Source organism: Symphalangus syndactylus, chromosome 4, assembly GCF_028878055.3.
Source record: "Symphalangus syndactylus isolate Jambi chromosome 4, NHGRI_mSymSyn1-v2.1_pri, whole genome shotgun sequence".
NCBI lineage: Eukaryota > Metazoa > Chordata > Mammalia > Primates > Hylobatidae > Symphalangus > Symphalangus syndactylus.
Genome location: NC_072426.2, coordinates 46,536,424 through 46,562,046, shown reverse-complemented (window position 1 = coordinate 46,562,046; position 25,623 = coordinate 46,536,424). Strand labels below are relative to the sequence as shown.

Genomic DNA, 25,623 nt, shown 5'->3' with positions numbered 1-25,623 from the left:
CCCAGTCATAAAATGATTCACAGGACTATTGACACCTAGACTTTAAAACTTTCCAGCAATTTTCCTCCCATCTGAGATAAGGGGAATCCTACAACAATTCAACATTTCTCTCTCTCTCTCTCTCTCTCTTTTTTTTTTTTTGTTTTTTTTTTCAATTAGGCTGGGAGGCTCCCTGGGGGAGGTTATGGGCAAAGATGAAGATTTAAGAAAATGAAGATGGAATCTGTGTGTGCTGGAGCTGGGAAGACTGAGGGGTAGGAATCTGTGGGGAGAGGGCAGGAAGGTGTGCAAATCAACACACGCATGAACACAGGCACACACCCACCTGTATGCACATACATGAGCATTTACACGTGCCCTTTTGCCAGTTCCCACTCGGCTTGTTTGTATCAGACCCAAGGAGGCAGGATAGGTCAGCAGTCACGTCTTCTAGATCAAGGTCTGACAGCACCTACTCTGGCATCATAAGGATTACTTTTTTTTAATTTTAATTTTTTTTGAGATGGGATCTTGCTCTGTTGCCCAGGCTGGAGTGCAGTGGCACGATCTCAGCTCACTGCAACCTCTGCCTCCCGGGTTCAAGCAATTCTCCTTATAGGCACTTGCCACCATGCCTGGCTAAGTTTTGTATTTTTAGTAGAGACAGGGTTTCTCCATGTTGGCCAGGCTGGTCTTGAACTCCTGACCTCCTGATCTGCCCACTTCGGACTCCCAAAGTGCTGGGATTACAGGCGTGAGCCACTGTGCCCTGCTGTCATAAGGATTAATTAGGCTATTGCCTATAAGTGCCTGGCCCAGGAGAGGTGAGATGTGCATGTCTTCCTCCCCAGTCCTCACCGTGGCTGCTTGGTCACTGGCTTGCCTGCCTAGTTTCTCTTTGAGGCTCCTCTGAGTAGGATTGGCCAGCATCCATGGGCCACTCCCTTCCTGAATGTACTGGGACCCAGTCTGCAATGAAGTCATTGTTTGAAGCATCTGCTCTTTGTTTGGTAAATCTTCCCACAGGGGGCTGGAAGCCCACAGCTCCCTTCTGCCAGGCCTCGACTCGAGGCAGGGCCCACAATCTTGCCTTGGCATCCTTGTGATTTATGTCCATGTGGGCCTGGCCAGGCGGAGGGATAAGGGTCATAGGATATCAGCTATTCCACAGACCAAGGCGAGTCACTTTCTATCTGCTCAGTCGTAAGGAAGGCAAGTCATTGGGGATCTCTGCACATAGACAAGACGAGGGAATGTTTCTCCCAGAACAAAGGAAAGAAAGGGGGGCACTTGAGAGAAAATCAGAGCAATAAGATGTCAAGGAAACTGCAGACTCAGCCAAGAGGTGCCACCAAGCGCTCCTGCCCCAGAGCTCAGCCAGGCCGGGCCACATGGAGACGGCTCCTGCAAAGCTGCAGAGGGGCTAAGACCAGGATGTGGAAAGGGAACAGGAGTTAGATGAGGTTGAAGCAGCTGGAGCTTACCAAGTACTTAACTGAGAGCTGGATGTTTCTGCTTATTTCTACTTTTATGTTATTTATTTTTTTTAGAGTCCATGTCCTGCTGAAAGTGCTTATTTTTATAATGTGCTCTCGTAGTAGGTTCTCCATAACTGGCCTTGGTGGTGTGAACCATGGCTCTTCTGGGATACCCTGGGTGCTTTTAAACAACAGCTGCCAAAGAAACCCCACTCCAAACCAACCAGATCAGTCTCTGAGGACTGGGGGAGGGTGGTGGTTCTCAAAGCTGGACCCGGGACCAGCAGTGTCAGCATCACCAGGGCACTTGTTAAAGTGCAAACTCTCAGGCTCCACCCTGACAACAGAATCCAAAGCTGTTAGGGTGGGGTCCAGAGATCTGTGTTTTAACAAAGCCTTCAGGAGCAGGGCGTCGCATACCCAGGAAAGTGTGAGAAATAGTGGGAGATTTTAACTTGTGTCCAGTGTTGAAAACCACTGGATTTGTTTAGTATTGAGTTTGGGGACTGTTTCTTCCCTGTAGAGGGCCAGAGTTCAGAATGAGGAAAGCTGGTCTCTCTCTACTCCCTGTTGGGGAAGGGGTATAATGACTTTACCATTCATTGAACATCTTCTACATACATAAGTGAGAATAAGAAAAGACCCACCCCACCCCCACGCAGGGCAGCCTTGCCAACTCTCCTGTAATGCTAAGACGTCCAGGACCCTGTCCCATAGCTGCATCATGGAGAGCTTCTCTTAAGCCAAGTTCATACCCTGCAAACACAAAGCCTTTTTCTTAGGTTTTGGCACCTCCTTTGCAACCCTGATCCCGAAGGAATTAATTTCTCATTTGGAGTAGTGGAGTTGTTGTGGGAAGTGGGTGGAGTGGGAACTTCTAGGAATCACAACTCCTTTCATTCACTTCTTTCTCTCATTTTCAACCTGATGCTCCCGTCAGCCCTTCCGACGTGCTCGCCAGCCATAGCCACTCTGCTTTGTCTCGGGTCATGAGACATCCACAAGCAGAGGAGCTACAGCATCCCTACAGGCCAGACCAACAGGAGGAGGGACTCTAGCTGAAGCTTCATGACCCTTCTGCCCTCCCAGTCTGGGAGGAGGGGGCGTGTGTATGTGTGTGTGTGTGTGTGTGTGTGTAACAACTACAAGGTGTCCCAAATCCTGTCCTCCCATATCTGGAAAATCTGTGACCTATATAAAGCCAGTTCCTGCCTAGTGAGGGACAACAGGAAAGGATAGAAACCAAGGGCAGGTGGTCGCTTCTGGAGGCTGCTGCTGGCTTCAATGGGCATGCCTCTGTCTGGCCCATAATCTTGATTTCTGAACACATGGGTCTCAGCTCACCTGCCAGATGCGCCCCGGTTCCCACCTGGCTATTCACCATCCTCCTCTTTCCTGTCTGTCTCTTTGCCTCTATGGGTCCTTGCTGCAACCCCACAGCGTTTCTCCTTGGCTTCTTCTAAGTCTGCTGGGCAAAAGAAGATGTCTTGGATTTATTAAAATCAGCTCCATATTGGTGCCAGATGTTCCACAGCAAATGAGGTGGTCAGGACTGAAGTCAAGAAACTAAGTGAGGAAACAAGGAGGCCCCAGTGATGAATGATGGTCTCTCCTCAGCCCTTACTGAAAAATCTCCTTTCTGTCCTATTTTTCTCTCGGTATGAGCTCTGCTCTTCCTCTCCTCCCAAATCAAACATTTGGTGATGCATTTCTGCAAACTTCCACGTCTCGCTCTGGGGCCAGGCGACTGGTGTTTGCCGGGCTGTTTCTTCCAAGCCCTCTCTGCAGAAAAGGGCACGGAGGAGAAAACACGGGAGTTCTGGCAAGTGTGGGCTGAAGGCCTCACAGCAAGTCTGAGAGCGAGCGCCAACCTGGCGGGGAAGAGCTGGTGGGGACAGCTCTCGGGGACTCTGGGTGGCCAGAGGATATGGGCAGAGGCCAAGGTTTCTCACCTTCCTAATTGCAAAGGTTATATTAATAATTATAACAGTAATTAGTCATGGTGATAACAGTAACAGTAATGGATAACTGTGGGGTACTGTGCCAGGGGCAGCACACGGGTTGTATCATCTCACTTAGAGCCTTCCAACACCCTCCGAGCCAGGGTCTTGGCTTTATTATTATTCTCTCCATTTTGTACTTGAAGACTGCAGCTCAGAGAGGTCTCAGCTAACCCAGGATGGAATTGGGATTTGAACTCAGGCAGCCTAACTCTGAAGCCCAAGCTCTTAACTGCTATGTGATGACACAAGGAATACGTGTTTGTTAAAGAAATTGTTAACAATTCAGATAAAGAGAGGGAAAACCATAAAATACTCACCATCTACTGTCAACACTTTGGTTTCTTTTTTTTTTTTTTTGAGACAGAGTCTCACTCTGTCGCCCAGGCTGGAGTGCAGTGGCGCCATCTCGGCTCACTGCAAGCTCCGCCTCCCAGGTTCACGCCATTCTCCTGCCTCAGCCTCCCGAGTAGCTGGGACTACAGGTGCCCGCCACCACGCCCGGCTAATTTTTTTTTTTTTATATTTTTAGTAGAGACAGGGTTTCACCGTGTTAGCCAGGATGGTCTCAATCTCCTGACCTCGTGATCTGCCCACCTCGGCCTCCCAAAGTGCTGGGATTACAGGCGTGAGCCACCACTCCCAGCTGTCAACACTTTGGTTTCTATCTTTCCAATCATTTATCTGTGCGGATATATTCACATTAGAGATAATACTTCATTTCACAAAAATGAGGTCATATGGTGCTTGTTGTTTTATAGCCCACTTTTGTCATCTAATGAATCCTAAGCATTATTGTCATGAAAAAAACTGCATGATCATTTTAATGGCTGCAGAGAATCCATCATATGTGTAACCATAATTGACGTAACCAGCCCCTTGTCATTCAGCACTTGAATGGTTTTCCAGTTTTTCACTATTATAAACAACATTTAATGTTTAATAACATTAAATATTAGCATTCAGCCACAGTTACTTCCTTAGGATAAATTCCTGTAACTGGGCCAGGTGTGGTGGCTCACGCCTGTAATCCTAGCACTTTGGGAGGCCAAAGTGGGCGGATCACTTGAGGCCAGGAGTTAGAGACCAGCCTGGCCAACACAGTAAAACTCTGTCTCTACCAAAACAAACAAACAAAATACAAAAATTAGCCAGGCATGGTGGCATGTGCCTGTAGTCCCAGCTATTCGGGAGGCTGAGGCAGGAGAATAGCTTGAACCCGGGAGGCAGAGGTTGCAGTGAGCTGAGATTGCCCCACTGGACTCCAGCCTGGGTGACAGAGTGAGACCCTGTCTCAAAAATAAAATAAAATAAAATAAATTTCTGTAACTGGATTTGCTGGATGAAAGGGTATGAAACATGTTAAGATGTTTGATATACGCCACCAAACTGCCCTTCAGAAGTCTCCCATCAAAAGAATGAACGTTTCCCCACACCTTCACCAGCACTGGGTTTTGCTTTTCTCTTTTTTTTGAGACAGAGTCTCACTCTGTTGCTCAGGCTGGAGTGCAGTGGCACGATCTTGGCTCCCAAAGTGCTGGGATTACAGACGTGAGCCACCTCGCCCAGCCAGGTTTTGCTATTTTAAAAAAAAAAATATTGCCAGTGTAAGAGGTCACCGTTATTTGGGTTTGCCTTTCTTTGCTCTCCACTGAGTCTGAGCTTTATTCCTGTGTTTATTTTGGGCTTGCATCTGGAGTGGAACAGGAGACTTTGTCTAGGAGCTCTTCATGTGGTGTTTCCCTGCCTTTGCACAGCATCACTGGCATCAAAAGCCAAGTTCTTTTTAAAAAAATTTTTTTTATTTTTTTTTATTTTGAGACAGAGTCTCACTCTGTCCCCCAGGCTGGAGTGCAGTGGTGCCATCTCGGCTCACTGTAACCTCCACATCCTGGGTTCATGCAATTCTCCCTGCCTCAGCCTCCCGAGTAGCTGGGATTACAGGTGCCAGCTACCACGCCCAGCTAATTTTTGTAATTTTTAGTAGAGATGGGGTTTCGCCATGTTGGCCAGCTGGTCTTGAACTCCTGACCTCAGGTGATCTGTCTGCTTTGGCCTCCCAAAGAGCCAAGATTACAGGCGTGAGCCACTGTGCCCGGCCACAATCTTGTCATTTTTGAAACAGACCCAATTATCCCATAGAACTGACATTTATGGCTTCTTTGGAATAAATATTGAAATGAAACCTCCCAGTCTTGAAACTTGGCAAAGTTACATTTGTCTTATCTGAGTTCCTTTCTCAGGAAACCAACCATCAGACCTCCCAGATAGTATCAAGGAATTGAAACTCACCAGATCTGGACAATGAGATGCCAGACCTCTCACACTTCATGATTTCCTAAGCCAACACCTGCCTGTTGTTGACCAAGTCCTCTTCCTTATCCGTCTCTAATTCCTGTTTTCCTAGATGTAGTTACATTTCTTCCTTGCTGTATAAACCCCTAAGTTTAGTTGGTCAGGGAGATAGAGTTGAGACTGATATCCTTGGATGTGGTACACAGTTGAAGCCTTCTTCCCTGGCAATCCTCATTGTCTTAGTGATTGGCTTTCTGTGTTGTGAGCAGCAGGACCTAGCCCAAACCCCTGTGGTTTCAGTAACAACTTCTGGAAAGAAAAACCATTAGAACTGCCTGTTTTACCCTCTTTACTTCTACCTCCGGCCAGGCTCTTAGCATAACAGTAATCATTTCTGAGTGCTTACTATGCGCCAGTCAATTTTCATGTATTAACTTAATATTTACAACAACCCCATGAGGTAGATACCAGCTTTATCCCCATTTCACAGACGAGGAAACTGCAGCAAAGACAGGCTGGGTACTTTGCCATAGGCCACACAGCCAAGAAATGGGCAGAGCCAGGACTTCAGACCAGGCAGACTGGCTCCAGATTCCACACTTATCTTCTATGTCATACAGACACTGACATTTGCAAAGATAGTGCACCATTGTATATTTAAAAAGACATGGCTGGGTGTGGTGGCTCATGGCTGTAATCCTAGAACTTTGGGAACCCAAGGCAGGAGGATCACTTAAGCCCAGGAGTTCGAGACCAGCCTGGGCAACATGGCAAAACCCCTTTTCTACAAAAAAATTAGCTGGCTGTGGTGGTGTGTTCCTGTAGTCCCAGCTACCCAGGAGGCTGAGGTGGGAGGATTGCTTAAACCTGGGAGGTTGAGGCTTCAGTGAGCCACGATCATGCCACTGCACTCCAGCCTGGGCAACAGAGTGACACCCTGTCTCAAAAAAAAGTTCTTATTCCAAATGCTTCTTGAACTTTATCACCATTAATTAATTCATTCATTCACCCACTGATCTTGCTGGGTCAGGCACAGTTGCAGGCTATGTGAATGCTGAGGTCAGGGACCGAGGCTTAAACACCCCTCAAAGAGAAAGAGAAAGGCAGTGGCATCTAGAAGTAACATGTCAGGAGCATTCCCCTGTAATGGGCGTCTAGGATTCCTGCTTCCATGAGCAAGTCTTGATACATGTCTTCTCAACTGTTTCCCTGCTCCCCAGCCGAATAGGACACGTGTCAGGAAGTGGTGGGTCAGGCCAAGTGTGAACATGCCACTGTTTGGGCTAGCCAGACCCCTCAAGAGCCAGGGCTGGAGGGAGAAGCACTGCCCATCAGCCAATGTTTTGAGTGAACTGATTTAACCCAGGGTCTTCTTGGTTCTAAGTGTTGGTCTCTCCACTGATAGAGACAGAGGAAGAGGGCATTTTCTCTTGGAAGGGAAACTGCTTAAATAAATCAACCTCAAGTCAGGGGAAAGAGAATGTTAAAAAAACAGAAGTGGAATGAATGAACACTCCCAAAAGGAATGAGAAAACTCTCCCCTGCTCACTTGTCCAAACTCTGGGAATTGCTCCATGGGGTATCTCAGAGTTGGTCCCTGGAACCTCAGTTCTGGTTTTCAGTATTTGTCCTGCAGTATTTGTCCTTTCAGTATTTGTCCAGGTTTACAGCCTGCCTGCCTGGGGCAGATGTCGAGGGACTCATTCTATGTGGCCTTAGGTTCCATTATAAGCTCTTCTTGGGCCTCCATTTCAGACTTCAAAGTATTTGTTGATTCAGGCTCACTGCAAATCAGGCATGCTCCATGCAGCACCCTACCCTTCCCGTCGATATTATCCCCCATTCTTCACGTGAGCCAGCCGAGGCTCAGAGAGGGCAAGTCACTGGTCCAAGGTCACACAGTTAGGACACATTGTTGCTACTCAAGCCTGGAGAAGAGCAGACTCGGGGCAGACTTTGGAAAGTTGGCACCCAGGAGAGGGCTGGGGCTTGCCCTGTATGACCCCAGAGGGAAGCCTGTGATTCTGGCTTGGCTTTCATAGCATGTACACAGTGTCTTCATCCAATTGTGTTGCTATTAGGTTGGTGCAAAAAATTGCAGTTTTTTACATTAAAGTAATGGCAAAAAAAAACCCATGACTTTTGCACCAACTTAACATACTAAAATACTACAGACTGGGCAAGTTCTAAGCAATAGAAATGTATCTCTCAAGTTCTAGAGGCTGGATGTCCAAGATCCAGGTGCTGCAGGTTTGGTGTCTGGTGAGGGATGTTCTCTGCTTCCTGTCTTATTCTGGCTTCTTCTGGAAGGGATGAGTGCTGTGCTGTCACATGGCAGAGTGCAAAAAGGAGTGATTGCTAGTTTCCTCCAGCCCTTTCATAAGGTTGCTAATTCCATTCTTTTTTTTTTTTTTTTTGAGACGGAGTCACTCTGTCTCCCAGGCTGGAGTGCAATGGTGCGATCTCGGCTCACTACAACCTCCACCTCTCAGGCTCAAGCGATTCTCCTGCCTCAGCCTCCTGAGCAGCTGGGATTACAGGGGCCCGCCACCATGCCCGGCTAATTTTTGTATTTTTAGTAGAGATGGGGTTTCACCATGTTGGCCAGGCTGGTCTCAAACTCCTGACTTCATGATCTGCCCACCTTTGCCTCCCAAAGTGCTGGGATTACAGGCGTGAGCCACCGTGCCTAGCTGCTAATTCCATTCTTGAAGGCTCTCTCCTCATGATTTACTTTCTAAACGTCTCACTTCCTGACACTATCACATTGGTGATGAAGTTTCAACACATGAATCTTGGGGGACATTCAAACCATAGCACGCAGACCATGGGGTCTTAATACATCAGGTGGGAGGCATGAGGCAAAGGATAGGACAGGAGGATCTAGGCCTGGAATCCAAGGATGAGTGGCGTGGGTTCGCATTCTGATGCTGGTGGTCATTTCAGCTCTCCGTGCCTCACTCTTCTCTCTGTAAAATAGAATACAGTTGATCAGACCAAACCACTCTGCTTCACTCTGCCTTTCAATGGCTCTCTATAGCTCTTAGGAGCAAGTCGAACCTCTTTTCCTTAGTACATTCGGGCCCCAGTTTTCCTTTCCAGCTTCCTGTCTCATTACCGTCTTGGCCAGAGCAAACTGCCTCTTGGTCTCCAGACTTCCCAGGTCCCCTTTATCCTCCAGGTCTTTGCATACACAGTGTCCTCTGTCACTCTGTTGAGCTTTCCTGTGTGAGAGAGAATGGAGCAGCATTTGAGCCCAGGCACTGGGAACTGCCATGCTGATCACAGTGAGCACGTGCTCAAGGGGTCTGTGTGCCCCACAGAGGAGCATGCCCCACTGTGTGCACCGAGGCAGAAATGAGTTGAAAACATTCCGGGGGCAGCTCTGGCATGGACTGGATGCAGGCCTAGCCCCGTTCACCTCAGGTGGGCAAAACCAGCTGTCCTCTTTTTCAGTGTTTATTCTGGCCACCTGCTCAGGTGGGCGGGAGAAGTCTAGGTAGGTGCCGTGAGAGATGGCCAGGGGATGTTGAGTTCCATGGTGTGCAGACCAGGGAGAGCAACCACCTCATTCCTGAGGTCTAAGCATTAAGAAGCCTATTATTTGTCTTTTTTAGTAGAGACACAGCTACTGGGGAGGCTGAGGCAGGAGAATGGCGTGAACCCAGGAGGCGGAGCTTGCAGTGAGCCGAGATAGCGCCACTGCTCTCCAGCCTGGCGACACAGCGAGACTCTGTCTCAAAAAAAAAAAAAAAGAAGCCTAGAGTGAGTATTGTCAGGAAAGCCAGCCCAGACCTTAGCATTCCAGGACTTTAAGCCAGGGCTGCAAACCCAAATGCCTGTAGTGGCTGGGGAGCTGTCACAGTGAATGGCTTGGGAGCCGTTGCCCTCTTGGCCTGACACTTTCTCACACTGGACAGACATGAATTCACAGAGAAGATACTGTGTTGGAAGTCAAACATCAGTGCAAGTGCTTGATACATGGCAAAGGGCATTGCTGCCTCAGTAATTGGGGAGATGGGGGGATGGGCAGGTGGGGACCCTGCCCTTCTCCTGTTAAAGAGGCTGCTGCTGCCTCCCACCAGAGCCTATTTTTCCTGTGGGAATGAGAGCACCCCAGGGCATAGATGTTGTCAGCCCGTGCCCTATCCCCTACACCTAACCTTTTACTGTGCTCTGGAAACTTCCAGCCACCTGTATCTTCACCTCTGAGTCTAATGGCTTGTTCCAGAGTTTGGGAATGCTGTTCTGCTGGGGCCAGTGGCTGTGCTGTGAAATTAATACTCTCCAAGAGCAGTCTCAGCCAGAGGCTGACAGGCACTGGTGTAGGAACCTTCAGACTCCCTCCCCTCACCCCAGGGTCGAGTGAGTCCAAGGCACGGGCTTTGCACTGTGGTTCCCAGAGGGATTCGGCTCCAGTTCCCCAAAGTGGCAGCTGGCTCAGTGGCACAGTTCTGCTGGCTGCCTGCCTCCTCTCCTCCCTTGCCGGACCATCCACAGCTCCTAAAGAAACCATTTTGCCCTTGTCCCAGTGTCAGCTGCCGGTGTAACCCAAACCAAGACACCTGATTTTCAAGAGGAGCCAAGTCTGCCTTTTATATAAAACCCCTTCATTTTTGAGTGTTGTCCTCGGATGCCAACTGTTTGTTTTTGAGACAGAGTCTCACTTTGTCACCCAGGCTGGAGTGCAGTGATGTGATCACAGCTCACTGCAGCCTCAACCTCCTGGGCTTAGGCAATCCTCCCACCTCAGCCTCCTGAGTAGCTAGGGCTACAGGCACGCACCACCACACCTGGTGAATATTTTGTTTTGTTTCTGTAGAGACAGGGTTTCACCATGTTGCCCAGGCTGGTCTCACACTCCTGGATTCAAGTGATCCACCTGCCTTGGCCTCCCAGGGTGCTGGGGGTTATAGGTGTGAGCCACTGTACTGGACTGCCGATTGTTAGAAACAAACATGGTGTGAGCCACATATCCACGGGGCAAATTAGCCCCATGGCCAAAGGTGTACAGGACTGAGTGTACCTGGGCTTGGCCTGACCCTCTAAACTCTTGGGCACTGTGGCTGTGGCTATCCCCAAGGGTGTACTTTTCAACAACTTGGCTGCCTTCCTCCTCTGCATTGGCATGAAATGCATCCCACTGTCACCCTCCCTCCCTTCCTCTTTCCCTTTCTTTCCCAACCTTCCCCTCCCTTCCTTCCTCTTTCTTTTTCTTCTTTTTAGGAGGTGGGATCTTGCCATGTTGACCAGGCTGTTCTTGAACTCCTAGGTGCAAGCAATCCTCCCATCTCAGCCTCCCAAAGTGCTGGAATTATAGGTGTGAGCCACCTCACCCGGCCTCTTCCTCCCTTTTTTCCTTCTTTCCTCTTTTCTTCCCTCTCCTCCCTTCCCCTCCCTCCCTTCCTTCTAATTTCCCCCTAAATTTTCTCGGGTGGGCCTCTCCTGCTGGGCACTTACTACCTGCTTCTTCTTCCAATAAACGGCCCGCAGCATTCAGCAAAGCTTTTACTAGCTACTAGAGGATTACACCTCCAGGAACCCTATTTACTGCTGGTAACCTTTGTCCCACTGTTTCAGAAATGGCTCCTTTAAGAGCAATCTCAGACTCCTATTTCTCAGATAAATAGTATCCCGTGGTGTTTATACCTGGCCTGGTTCTCCAGAGTTCCCACTCTCTGTGGGGGGTTCCACATCTTTTGGGCCATGCCACGGAGGCCCCACAGTGTGGGTTGAGTTGAGGAAGCCAAGAACCAGGGAGGTTTGGGGACAGCAAGTCTCAGGGCCTTGAACCCTGGCCCTCAGTGCCCCTGAGGCTGCTGCAGTCTCTGAGGGCTCCTCTTAGCCTGGCAGCTTGGGGAGGGTGGCGTGAAGGGGGATGGGCCTTAAACCCAACCCTAGATTTTTTTCGCCCAGCCAACTCACCCACCACCTAATGTCTGCTTAGGGTGGCTTTTGGTCCTACACACTTCCAGCTGCAGGCTGCTGGTAGCTACTAACTCTTTTGCAGAATGATGGAGTCTTGGCTGGGTGTAGTGTCTCATGCCTATAATCCCAGCACTTTGGTAGGCTGAGGCCAGCAGATTGCTTGAGTTCAGGAGTTCAAGACCAGCCTGGGCAACATGGCGAGATCCCATCTCTACAAAAAATACAAAAAAGCTAGCAGTTGTGGCGCATGCCTGTAGTCCCAGCTACTTGGGAGGCTGAGGCAGGAGGATTGCTTGAGCCTGGGAGGTCCAGGCTGCAGTAAGCTGTGATTGCGTCACTGCACTCCCACTTGGGTGACAGAGTCTTAAAAAATAAAGAAGGCCAGAGTCTTGAAAAAGACTGTTGTTTGGAAAAAAAAAAAAGTTTTTCATGATAAAGGAATTCCATAAAAATGGGTTCTTTCTAGGAGGTAATCCTTAATGCTGGGTGAGTCAAAGGAAAGTGGCCTACCTGGAGCCTGTAATCGCCAATGTGCACTGTAACTTCCCAAGAGCAATCCTGTGACCAGTTTCTCCAAACACACTTGAGGACGCTGCTGCAAGCTCCAGGGCTGGGCCAGTGCTGGGCCTGGCAGGGCTCTGTGGGCAATGGCACAGGTCCCTGACCCCAGCCCCCTGCTGACCAAACTGCTTTCCAGAGAGTCCCAGCCGACTGTCCCTGTCCCAGAGAGCCCACGGGGCACTTGACTCATCCCCAGGGTTGAGTAAATTAGGGTGTAGGAAGGAAGATTGAGGATCCTGAAGGGGACTGGGGGTGGGGGAAACGGGGAGGAGGAGAGACGGTTCCAGCCTGGCGGCTGAGGGGTGGGTGGGTGGGGAGGCGTCCAGGCTTCTCTGCTCTGTGATTAGTGCAATTTGTTTCCCCAGGGGGTCATTTGTGGTAGGAAACACAGCTCCAAAATTAAACTAACTATATCCAGTCCCCAGCGTAGGGGAGACAGCAATAGCACCTGACTGGGGTGGGCAGCTTCTGTTCAGGTTGAGATGACAGGCACTGGCTCAAATACTTTAAAGGGTGGGAGGGAGCTGGCTTGAGCTTCCCAAGCCTGGACTGGGTGAACTGGCAGAGACACAGGTTAAGATTTGGGGAGGGGAGGCCTGTTCCCTCACATTGAGCCTCTCTGAGTCTTCATTCCCTCACTCCAGGAGCCATTGTCCCCATGCTCAGCCCTCCTCTGTCTCTTCCTGCAGCTGCTGGTCCTGCTATCCCCATGTCCTGAGACCCACAAAGCCCTACCAGCTCTTGCTTCTGTGCTCCAAAATGAGCTCTCTCCCTTCTCCCGGGGGAAACACCCATGCTCTGTAGGCAGCTCTTGGGAGACAAGCAGGGCTGAAATGTGGTAAGAACTGAAGTTGTTATGACGGATGTAATTGCAATTTGAAAGCACTCCATTCAGTTTCTTAGCTGAAAGCGTCCTTGGCAATCTTCTCATGTGTTTTTGGAGATTTAGTTGAAGGCCAAATAAATCTGAAATGAAATCTGAACATGTGAAGCAGATCAAAATGCACAGCGACTCTCATTGAGAGGGTGCCGCCTGCCCTTTCAGCTGACTTTTGAATCCCTAATGGGGCTTTTTGGGAACAATGTTTGTGAACAACTGATTACACCTTCATTCTAAAAGGAAACTGGTGTCCAAGTAAGGGAAGTGACTTATCCAAGGTCACACAGCCAGACAGTGGCAAAGCTGGGACTCATCCCCAGGCCCCCTGACTGCTGACCCAACACTCCTGTCTCTGCCCCCAAATACCTGGGTTTTCTCTCTCTCCGCCCAGTGCAGCCTGGTAACCTAAGATACATCCATCCTGCCCCATATTCCCCTAGTGCCTTTGGTCCCTTGGGAATGGGCAGGGGGATTCTCTGTCCTGCTTCATGCTGGAAGTCACCTCCCTTCTACCACTGTTAATTAAAAAAAAAAAAAATTATGACCCAATTGCTGCTGAGAACAAATGCAAAGGAAAAGGCAGAGACACGCTGCAGGTTTTGCTTGTTGCATGTTTTCATCTTTAATTAAATAAGTCAAGTAGGCCATCAGGAGATGGGTTCACATTCTATTCTGCAAAGCAGGCCCTGACTGCCGGTGGCTGCCAGCTCTCTGAAGGGCAGCCCCAGCGTTTCCAGGAGACGGCAGATTGTCTGTGGCCACGGCAAGGACATCTGGGACGACAGTGACAGCAGTGGGTCTGGGAGCAATGTGGAATGGTGCCAGAGGCTGAGCAGAATGAGCTACATGCTACACATACACACACGTGGATGCATATGTACATACCATGGCAGTGTATGCCATGAAGGGGTGTCTCGTACCATGCAGACATGAAATAGCACACAGGGCTGAGGTGTTGGCAAAAACACAGTGTGCAGGATCTGGGAGGGAGCAGGGGAGCCAGGCAAATTTGGACTAGAATATAGAGCTGAGATGGACACTTCAGGGGGTGCCCAGCTCAAGCCAATGGCAGAAGACGCAGACCACATGGGTCATTGTATCCCCCCAGCAAAGTACCTGATCCATGACATGAGCTAGGCCCGTGAGGATGGCACGTCTGTAGCCTTGGAAACACGTAACAAATTTGTCCCCAGTCCAGTTATGGGGTGCCAAAGGACACCAGACCAAAGGATCTTGAAGCTCTTGAGACATGTGAAGTTGCCAATTCTGCTTTGTGCTTTTGAGGTAAAGAGCAGCTTCCACTGTCTCTGAAACTGCAGCGAGTTGAGAGGTGATGTGGCTGCATTTAGGAAGCCCTGGACCCTCTCCCTTCCATCTGGCTGCGCCTTGTCCTAGAAGCTTCACAAGCAAACCCACCAACTCAGGAGCCTTGGATTTCAGCAGATGGTCCTTCTATCAGCTTGTACAGATCAATAAATAAGACACACTTGGCTTTGCAGGCGTCTGCTCCCACCCAGCCCCCATTTCTCTCCCCTTAGCTCTCTTTGCCTCAGGTATCAGCCCTTGAGATCTGGCTTCGCTTTCTGACTTTGGGAATGGGGATGGGACTGCCTTGAGGACACAGCCATCCAGTCTTCTGCTCCTGTCCTAGCAAGGGACAAGCCCTACAGTCAATTGGTCTCACCATGTTGCCCAGGCTGGTCTCCAAGTCCTGGGCTCAAGCAATCCTCCCATCTTGGCCTCCCCAAATGCTGGGATTACAGGTATGAACCACTGCACTTCGCCTCTACGGTCAATAGGCCCTAGTATAGGAGAGGATGACCCAGAGCTGGAAGACTTTAGGGTCAGGATATCTCCTCTACCACCCAGGCCAAGAATCAACCTTCTGGGAAGGACCTCCTGCTGGAGCTCCTTCCATTGCCAGACAGACAGATGACAGAGATGGGAGAGAAAGATGTCGTGTGATGCCTGGTGCCCTCCGTTCTGTGGGGTTTGGTCAGCAGCTGCCCCACTACGCCAGCCTCTGGCAGTAGCTCCCAGGCTGAGGGTGCTAGCAGACAGGAAGTTTATTTATTTTCAAGTGCATGTATTGCAGAGGGACAAAAGCCTAAATTTGCTTTATGTTCCTCAGCTTTTGGAAAATAACTTGGTGACCACCTGCGGTGTATGTGACAGAGACTGACTTCTGTGCACATCTGGCCTTCTCTTTCCCTCTCTACGGGGACCTGAGAATCGTGCCCTCCACTAACTATTCCCAAGAACCATCCAGGGCCCTCATCCATTCCTCAATTTATAAACAGGTCCCGAGGGGAAGATGGGAACAGGCAGAGTGGGGACAGCCTGTGTGCATTGGACGCTGCCCTGTCTCACCAAGGCCTGGAACGTTCTGAGCCATTTCTATAGGCTGGGCCGCAGAACTCATCAACAAGAAAGAACATGAGTAAACACTCATTGCTGAATGGTCCTCTTGTGCTAGGGAGGCTGGCGGCCAGTGGAGAGAGGCCTCAGCTGCTCCCTCTGTCTCCCGGAAGGTGGGCACCTTGCAGGGGAAGGCTTCTGGCAGACAAGCTGGAACAGAGAAGCCAGGGCTGGCCTCGCTGGAAAAGGAGGCCCGGCCACCAGCGCTTCCATCTTCTCCATCCCAGCTCCAAGCTGAAAACCATGTCCACGTGGGTGACTCCAACCATATCCATAACGTATCAAGCCAATCGTCACACCACACTGTCCTTCCCCAAACCCCAAGGGTTCCCAGAGAATTGCTGGGCCCCAGGGGAATATAATTCCAGGAAACATCCACGCACTTGTGACCTGTCTCAAACACCCGGGCAGAGGTGATACAGCGGCAAGGGCCCTGATGTGGCATCTCAGATCAACATGAGAGAAACCAAGGGATCTCAGATCTTAAACAACATCCCGGGGCCATCGTGGTGCTGGCGCTCTGGCTTATTCTCCTCTTGTGTTCTGAATCGTCTTCTGGTGTCCATGCATGAACGGAATGTGTGAATGGTTTCTATTGTTATTTTGTCTTTCTTGATTTGGGTACAGCTTTGAGTCCCTGCAGATAATAAGGTATTTTCTGTCTCTTCTTTTCACAAAATAAATAAATTAAGTCAACTTGCAGTGTGCACATTGTCAATGTCCTGAGAAGTCCCAAAGGCGCATTCTTGGTACCATCCTCAGAGAGTGGAGTGGGAGGTCTTGGCCCAGAGTAAGAAGGAGGGATAAAGTCTGCTCTCCACATTAGCAGGGCACCTAGGAAGAGCCCTGGATGGACGTGGCTGCCCCCTCCCCAGTCCCAGCACCCCCCACCTCCACACGGGGAACAGAGGAGGGAGCAGGGGGAGGCTGGGGAAGAACGGCCAGCACTTCTGGGCCTGCCAGAAACATCCTGGCCCCACGGTCATGTTTTCAGAGCTGGTGTTCCTTTGAACTCCAAATTAGAACCATGTCTCTGCACAACTTACTCTTGGACTCTAAAACCAAGAGTGTTGGGGTGTTCAGGCAAAATAGCAAAAGAAAAGAAAAAAAAAACCCAAGAGTGGAGACCTCCTTGAATGACTGGAGTCCACAGTGACAGAGACCCAGCAGCTCAAATAGGCTGATTATAGCGAATCCCACGAGATAGTTACTGGCCTTACCTTCTCCAATGGTGGCTTCCTGCCAGGACACACTCTTCCCTTCCCCATGGCAATGTTGGACTCAGATCCTGTACTTCCATGGTGTCCGTATTACTCAACCCAAAATGCAGCCGTCTGGGTTTACAATGGGCCATATCTGACAGAGAAATTGTCCAGGAAACCAGAAACAGAGCTGGGCAGCCCTCAGCAAACTCTTGCAGCTCCTTGCAAGCTCTGGATACTGAGTTCTGCTCCTGGGTTTGAGGTGGGAGTGGGGAAGGCCTTCTACTCTGGGTATACTTGCTGCTTGTCATGAGGCCCCTGCCCACCCAGGAAACATGTTAGGGCCTGTGAGGGATTTTCAAATCCAGCTTCTTCTCAGGGAGGGGTGAGGGCTGCAAATCTCTGCTGCTCTGGACACTAGGCAAGAACACTGGTGGCTTTGAGATTCATCCCACATGGGGTTCAAACAGAAAAGCCTGTAGGGCACTGTGGCCTGCCACGTGGCCACCTCTCCTGTTCCTCCTGGGGAAGTCTCCTCCTCCTGTCCTCTCCCTCTGCCAGGAGCCAAGTGCTCCCTGCTGGTTTTCCCCAGCCTCCCTCAAGCCCTCAGGCCTCCACTGCTTGGGAGAGGCACTCCTGCAGAAACAAAAGCAAAAACACAGCCACGAAACAAGAAAGACACCAAGCCATAAATAACTTAAAAGCCCCAAATAAAACACCCAGCACATCCTGCTTTGAGCAATACTCTTCCCAGAGCCCTAAGGAGGAATTCCAGGCACTGGCTGTAACCACAGCAACCAACTGGCTGACTCCTGTCCACGAGGGAAAAGGCGGGCTTCTCAGGGGAGGGGAGCATCCTGGTGGGACTTCTCCCCCACGGGCACTCTGTACTTTCCTCTTGGCCTTACCCCAGATGAGGCCTGGCTGGAAATGGAAGGCCCCATGAGCTGCCTTTTGCCTCCAGGGACCACAGCTGCTTCTGCCTGCCAGGCCTGAGGCAGCCTTCAAATATGGACATGTTCAGGAGCCAGCCAAGCTGGACGGGGCCTTTGGCTGCACCATTTCAAAACATCCTGCCTGCCAGCCGCAAGGATGTGGATGGGTCAGAGGAGGTAGCCACGAGAATCTAAGACGGGCAGGGGCTTTGAATGCTGCAGTTCTGAATCCACCATTCAGTCCAAACCCGGCCAGGGAACCGTGTCACGTCATGGCCCTTTAACGCGTTTCCTTCCCCTGCCCTGCCCTCGAAATAATCCTACAAATGTAATCACAGGCTCCTCTGAAGTGTGTCATACAGAAAAACCCTGTGGGCATAAGCAGCGAGGAAGCTTGTCTGCATAGATGTGTGTGCACTTGTGCCTTTATGATGCTTGTCTACGTATGGTGTACATGTACGTATGTCTATACGCATGTGTGTGTTTGCAGCTCTATATGGGGCCCAGATTCATCAGTAACCAGCACAGCCATCCCATTCATGAAAATGCTGAATCGCTCTGTACTGGTTGGTAAACAGCCACTGTCACCTCAAACGAGCCTCAAATGCCACCTTTGCCACCCAGGGCTGTCCTGGCCCCTCCTCCAAGGACCCACCCAGATTCCGGACTTCACCACCCAGACAAGAAACGGTTAACACCAAATAAAGCAGGAGGTCTGACTGTCACTGGTCAGAGCCTTGCCCCTCCTGGTTGTTAAATATTTGGACTCTGGCCTGCAGGGTCTCCAGGCACAAATGTATGTTTCTGTGTGTGCGAGATCGAAGCTTGCCAACAGGCCCGGGCCTGCCTGGGCCCGCTCAGGAGGCTGCAACCCTTTGGGTCTGGATGTGATGGCCCTCAAGGGGACCGGGCACTGTCCTGTTCTCCGCGATTAACCCTGGGGCCGCCGCTTTGGCAGGAGCGCTGGCTGGGGGCCCTACTGCTACAGGAGGCGCTGCCCGCTCACGGCGCTGCGCACCCGCCCTCTGCGAGGGCTGCGGCAGAAAGGCGGGGCAGGCCTTTCACGAGGAGGGGCATACGGGGCCCCGGCCCCCCTACGTGACCCAGAAGGTGCCCCTCTCCTCCAGCAGGCTGACTGAGCGGTTGGTGAGGGCGGCGGCGTCCCGCGCCAGTTTGTAGCCGAAGAGGCGCATGGCAGGGCCGCAGGCGGCCTGCACCACCTGGGCCAGCTTGAAGGGCATGCTGAAGCGCCACTTCTCGAACTGCTCCGAGGAGTTCTTCTGCGTGGAGTAGATGCCGCTGCCGTCGTGGGCCGCCTGCGTGTTCTTTTGGATCCAGTCCTCCACCTGCGGGGTCAGGGGGATGCCGGCGAAGTGGTACATCTCGCGGGCCTTCTGCAGCGGCCCGCGTGCCACGTCCTCATAGCGCACCAGCATGTAGCGGCCCCGCAGCCAGGCGGGCTGCCGCAGCCCCAGCTCCGCGGACAGGCGGATGCTCTCGCAGTTGCCCCGCAGCCGCTGCACCTCCTCTTCCCTCAGGCCGTCCTGGCCCTCGTCGTCCAGCCACTTCTTCCAGGTCTTATACTTGCCGGCGAAGGCCACCATGCGCGAGGCCAGCACGGCCCGGGGGTCGCGCACCAGCTGGATGACGCGCAGGTCCAGGCGGGGGTCCTCGGCCAGGGGCTGCAGGAACTCCAGCTGCCTGATGCGCACGGCCTTGAGGGCCATGTGCTCCTTGCGGCGGCAGGCCTCTGCGGCCAGCGTCACGTTGAGGGGGCCGCAGCGGCGGTTCTTGCAGTGGTACTTCTCGAAGACCTTCTTGACGAAGGGGGTGCAGACGGGGTCCTCGCACAGGGAGCGGCTGGAGCCCCGGCGGAACATGAACTGAGTCAGGTGGTCCTCCGGCAGCGGCGTGATAAAGTGCTCCAGCACGTACAGGTCGCACAGGAAGAGCTGCTTGAGCACGTCGCGGTACACCAGGGCAGAGCCCGCGGCGTTGGCACCCCCCGGCTCGAAGGACACTGTGCGCTCGATGTGCCACAGCGGCTCGAAGAGGTAGAAGATGTTGCCCTGCTGGTTGAAGAACTCGCCCACGAACGAGGAGCCGGTGCGCGTGGTGGCCATGAGCAGCACGTGGCGCCGGGGCCCCGCCACGGCCGGCCTGGGCGGCTCCTCCTCCTTTCTCTGCTCCTCCTCTTCCTCCCCTGCGGCCTCCACAGCTGGCTCCACGCCCAGCTGCAAGCTGAGGTTGCGGAGACGGCTCTGCAGCTGGGAGAAGGCTGAATCAAGCTCGCTCAGGGACAAGAGAGATGCGTTCTCAGCTAAGATCAGGGCTGGGTCGGTGCTGTTGGCATCTGCCAGAGCTTGGGGGATCTGCTTCAGCTTGTCTGAGACCCTGTGAGGACAAAGAAGATCAGGGTCAGTGGCTGACTGGGGACCCCGTCTCCTGGGCAACCCTAAGCAGTCCTCCAAGCAGATCATCAAAACCTGTCTCAGTTGGGTTTCCCCAAAAGCACTTTGAGGCAAGGATTTGTGTTTAAGTAGTTTATTTGCGACACGATCAGAGGAAGAACTGGATGGGGAAGTGAGGCAGGGGAGGAAAGAGGTCCATGATGGATGTGCTGCTAGGAGCAGGTGTGGGCATCGGAGACTTAGTCTGATGGGGATCTGGGGGGGACATTTACTCCCCAGTACTTCCGGCCTGCCAGTGTGCGAGTGGAGAGAAAGCTCTCAGGTGCAGAGCTGTAGGGGCTTGCAGTAGAACCCAATAGGCACAAGCTAGAACGGTCCTTGCTCAGTGACCCAAGTGGGGCACTGACGGTGTCCACTATATTGCCCAATCCCTGACCCACCCATCTTAGCTAATGCTTTCTTGCAGGGCTTGTGCCTGGGAGGAGAACAGGCTAAGAAATCTTTCTACATCTAACAGGCCCACTGCACATAGCTGTATGCTGCCAATTCAAAGGGGTAAAGGGGCGTTCCCACATTAGCCTATTTGAGGGACATGCCCCTGGAATTGAGCAGTACACAACCTGGCAGCTTCACATGGCAGCCCTGCCCATCAGAGTATCCACACTAGGACCTCGCCTTTCCACGAGCTCAATGACATCAAGACTTCTATAGGGGATGTGCTGCTAATGCAAGGCCAGGAAGTAAATTAACAGTAATAGTCACAGCCAGCAAATACTGGACACCAACTATGTGCCAGGCACTGGGCTAAATGCTTTTACATTTTCTCATTTAATCTTTATAACAATGCTGGTCCCATTATTAGCCACGTTTTACAAAAGAGGAACCGAAGAGTTAGAAATGTTAAGTATCTTGCCTAACCTTTCACAGCTGTAGAGGGCCAACATGGGGGGCTCCAACCCAGGCTGTCTGAGTCCAGAGCCCAAGTCTCACCCCTGTGCAGTCATGAGGACGTGTGCAGGAGCCACAGCCTGGGACACAGGAGGGGCCTGGGGATGGCTTGTTGAAGGAATGCATTTGCAGGTCCACAGAGAGCCCTGCAGTGACCTCCCTGTCCCCACCCGCCCCACCTTGAAAGGAAGACGATGACTTGGGCTTGCAACCCTCACCTTGATATGATTTTATTTTCCTTTTCGATGAAGACAAAAACTATCACCACAAAGACCAAGAAAAGGGCGTATTTGCTTCTCATCTTAAGGCTGTGCACGAAGTCCTGGCAGTCCTGGGGCAAAGTGAGTCCTTTCTCCATGGGGAAAGGTGGGGCCGTGGGGGCTCCTCGGGCCAGCCTTGGACACTCAGCTCAGGGGCATCACTCAGGACCCAGCTTGTCGTCTTCAGGTGGGGGACACCCTCGTCCTGCGGAGAGACAGGTGGTCAGAACACCCTTGTCTGTACACGAGGAATGCAGAGGATGTCTCTCCACCAGACTTTTGAGGTTCTTAGCCCTGGTTAGCAGCCAGGACCCCAGACCCACTCTCCAGACAGACTGTGCCCCAGAGAGACTGAAGGTCTCTTTAATAGGTCGTTTAAAATGCTAATGAACCATCAGGTTCATCCATCCCACCTCTATCAGTTTCTCCCTTGACCTCACACATCAAAGGCATGTGCATGGAAAAGAATAACCCTTGTAGCATAAATGTTTATAATAGCAAAAAGAGTGCAAACACCTAAATGAAAATGGTGGAGCATCCAGGTAATGGATTTTTATGTGGCCACAAAGAATAATGAGGTGGATCTATAAATGTGAATGATCCAGAAAATACATGAGAACACACACACACACACACACACACACACGGTGCAGACCCTGTGCTTATGCAGGACAGGGCTTCCCAACCTCAGCATTGTTGACATTTTCCACCAGATAAGTGGGGATTGTCCTGTGAATTATAGAATGTTTGACAGCATTCTTGGCCTCTACCCATTAATTGCCAATAATTGTTTGTTTGTTTTTGAAACAGGGTGTCACTGTGTTGCCCAGGCTGGAGTGCAGTGGCACGATCATAGTTTACTGCAGCCTCAACCTCCCAGGCTCAATTATCCTCCCACCTCAGCCTCCTTAGTCACCACAAGTGCACACCACCACACCCAGCTGATTTTTAAAATTTTTGTAGAGATGGGGTCTTGTCATGTTGCCCAGCCTGGTCTTAAACTCTTGAGTTCAAGCGATCCACCTGCTTCGGCCTCCCGAAGTGTTGGGATTATAGGCATCAGCCACCACGCCTGGCCCACACTGCTCCTCTGTATATTGCTAAGTGTCTCCTGGGGCGGGAAGGTGGGGGGTGCCAAATCATCCCAGGTGGAGGACCTCTGATGTAGCAAGATCCCATTGAGAAACAAATGCCGGGAAAAATACAGATGCGGGGTACAAATGGACTCTGGCTGCAGGAAAACGCAAGGCCTGGTAACAACGGCTGCATCTAGAAGGTGGATGGGTAGGTGGAGAGAGAAGGTGGAGTGAGGCTTCTGTTTACTATGTAACACTGTGCCTTGTTACACATTTTACCGCGTGTGTGTAAATTATAAAAAATTAATGAAACAAAAAAATATGATAGTGCATAAATTCTACCTAAATCCTTAACATGGCCTCAGCCTTCAGGTCTTCACTCTCTAGGCAGCCTTCCCCAGGCTATGCTGAGGTAAGGCTGTACAAAGATTATCATGAGCACCTGGGACTTTGTCATAAAGCCATAAAGCAACAATTGTTCAATACTGAACATCCCTTCAGGCAGGACAGGGAGTTTGTCTAGGCCCCTCATTATCTCTCAATTCTGGGCCAGGCAAGAGATATACAGTTGGTGAACAACAGATGGATAAAGGAAAAAATGACCCTCGACTAAAATAGTATGTATCATCATTATTATTATTATTATTTTGAGATGGAGTCTTGCTCTGTCACCCAGGCTGGAGTGCAATGTCGCAATTTCGGCTCAAAGCAACCTCTGCCTCAATCAATTCTCCTGCCTCAGCCTCCTGAGTAGCTGGGATTATAGGCATGCATCACTATGCCCAGCTAATTTTTGTATTTTTAGTAGAGATGGGGTTTCACTATGTTGCCCAGGCTGGTCTTGAACTCCTGACCTCAGATGATCCACCTGCCTCGGCCTCCCAAAGTACTGGGATTACAGGTCATTATTATTATCTAAATAGATAATATCTAACAGGGTCTTGCTATATTGCCCAGGCTGGCCTCAAACTCCTAGGCTCAAGCAATCCTCCCTCCTCAGCCTCCGGAGTAGCTGGGACTGCAGGTGTGCCACTGCACTTGGCTACAAAGTTGTTTACGGCTAGAGCAAATACAGGTGCAGAAAGAAGAGTCTATTCCTTTTTTTTTTTTTCTGAGATGGAGTCTTGCTCTGCAACCCAGGCTGGAGTGCGGTGGTGCAATCTCAGCTCACTGCAACCTCTGCCTCCCGAGTTCAAGTGATTCTCGTGCCTCAGGCTCCTGAGTAGCTGGGATTACAGACGTGTGCCACCACTCCCAGCTAATTTTTGTATTTTTTGGTAGAGATGGGGTTTCACCATGTTGGCCAAGTTGGTGTCAAACTCCTGACCTCAGGTGATCCGCTTGCCTTGGCCTCCCAAAGTGCTGGGATTACAGGTGTGAGCTACTGCGCCTGGCCTAAGAGAGTCTATTCCTAACTGGAATAGTCCTGCCTCTTGCTAATTTTCCTGGGCCTCTTCTCATGAACTTATTAAGTTAATATTTTCTGAGCATTTACCTTGTGCTGGCTTCTGGCCTAGGCACTGAAAATACGGCGGTGAACAAGCAGGCATGGTCTGTGCCCTCCCGGGGCTTGCACTCTGGTTGGGAGGGCCAACCAATGATATGGGCAGCTGAAGTTTACTGAGTGCGTATTTCTCTGTGCCAGGTGCCATGCTAAGCACTTGTGCTCATCAAATCCTCAGCAAAGCCCTGTGAGGCAGCAGCTAGCCCATTTTACAGGTGAGGAAACTGAGGTTGAGACAGGTTAAGTAACTGACTTAAGGTTCCTCCAGCAGAAGCCTCTGGCCACCCCTCCCAGGTCCAGGTCATTTGAGCTTCTTGGTGTACCTTGCGGACCCCCAACCTAGCTCCTATGGTGGGGCTTTCTGGCTGACTGTCTCCCTTCCCAGAATGCAAACTCCCCAAAGTCGTGATTCGCATCTAGAATGGCACTTTGCACAGACCAGCTGTCCAAAAATCAATGGTGAGGCTGGTGCCTGGCAGCTGTTGGCATGAATGTGTAGAATGGCCAGTGGGGCTACGTCCCCCATGCACCCTGTTTAGCCTGTGGTGGGGTGTGAGGCCACCTACCCCACTGAGAGGGTGAGAACCACCACTGAGTTTTCAGAGTACGAGGTGTTGAAATCCTGACTTTCTGTCCTCTCCAATCATAGGTTGTCTGGGGCTGATGATGTGAGAGAAGCAGAAGGAGCTGGGGTTAGAAGTCCTGGGCTCTAGTCCTTCCTGTGTCTCTACCATGCTGTGCAACCTTGTATAAGTGACAACCTCTCTGGGCCTGTTTGTAGCATGAAAAGGGCAGTCCCTGCTGATAAAGGTACTGTGAGGAACATATCTGATGCATGGTAAATGCTCATGAAATAGGAGAGGGGTGAAAAGGCAGGTGTGGGTGGGGGAGCTGCCCTAGCTACCCCCTCCCTTCTGGGCCTGGCACCTTGGTAAGGTATAGAAGTTGGGGTGCCTAAATGACAAGCCTCTGAACCTTCTCCTTCCCTCCCTTCCAGGGACTATTTCGATTTTTAAGTTGCTGTTCCAGCCTCCTCATCCCCAGAGCAACATAGTGTTCCTAAGATCCTTCCTGACGCTGCCCTAAAAGGAAGAAGCAAAGCTGGACACTTGGACAGGAAACCCAGGCAGGCTGCTGGCTCCCTTGCCTTGCCCAGATAGCTGCCCCTCTGTTTAGCTTTGGAAACCTAGTAGGCAGGTGCGCAGGCAGGTGAGAGAGGTTTGGAACTTCCCAGAGCTGAGAATGGGGAGAGGGCATGGTGCCAGGAGGTCACAGGGCCATGAAGGAAGGGGATAGGGCCCGGATGGGGGTTACTCAGCAAAGCCCCACACAGAACTCACCATGCAGGAGGCCCTTTACAAGAAGCAGGCCTGTGACACCTGTGACATCAGATGAACCTTTGTATCACTTCTCTCCCACTTCCATGGTGCAAGGGCTAGGCCTGCCTCCCTTGCTTAGTTCATGGGAAGAACCGAAAAATCTCTTCCTCCTTCTTGGTCCCTCCTAGCCCCTAGTACTCAATACCTTTCATCCAGCCAGGCACGGTGGTTCATGCCTGTAATCCCAGCACTTTGGGAGGCTGAGGCAGGTGGACCTGAGGTCTGGAGTTTGCGACCAGCCTGGCCAACATGGTGAAACCCTGTCTCTACTAAAAATACAAGAATTAGCCAGGTGTGGTGGTGGTCGCCTGTAATCCCAGCTATCTGGGAGGCTGAGGCAGGAGGATTGCTTGAACCTGAGAGGTGGAG

At 51.2% G+C, this 25,623-nt stretch overlaps 1 protein-coding gene across 2 annotated transcripts in view; it reads right to left on the bottom strand.

Moving 5' to 3' along the window:
• Positions 1–13,718: 13,718 nt before the first annotated feature.
• CHST3 (carbohydrate sulfotransferase 3) overlaps positions 13,719–25,623 on the bottom strand; it is a 49,111-nt gene continuing 37,206 nt past the window's right edge. For both annotated transcript variants that reach the window (XM_055274613.2, XM_055274614.2), the window contains exons 2-3: positions 21,254–21,500; positions 13,719–20,070 (exon numbers count right to left, since the gene is read on the bottom strand). In XM_055274613.2, the coding sequence (XP_055130588.1) occupies positions 18,771–20,070; positions 21,254–21,393 (1,440 nt within the window). In that variant the 5' untranslated portion in view covers positions 21,394–21,500 and the 3' untranslated portion in view covers positions 13,719–18,770. The remainder of the gene's footprint in view (positions 20,071–21,253; positions 21,501–25,623) is intronic.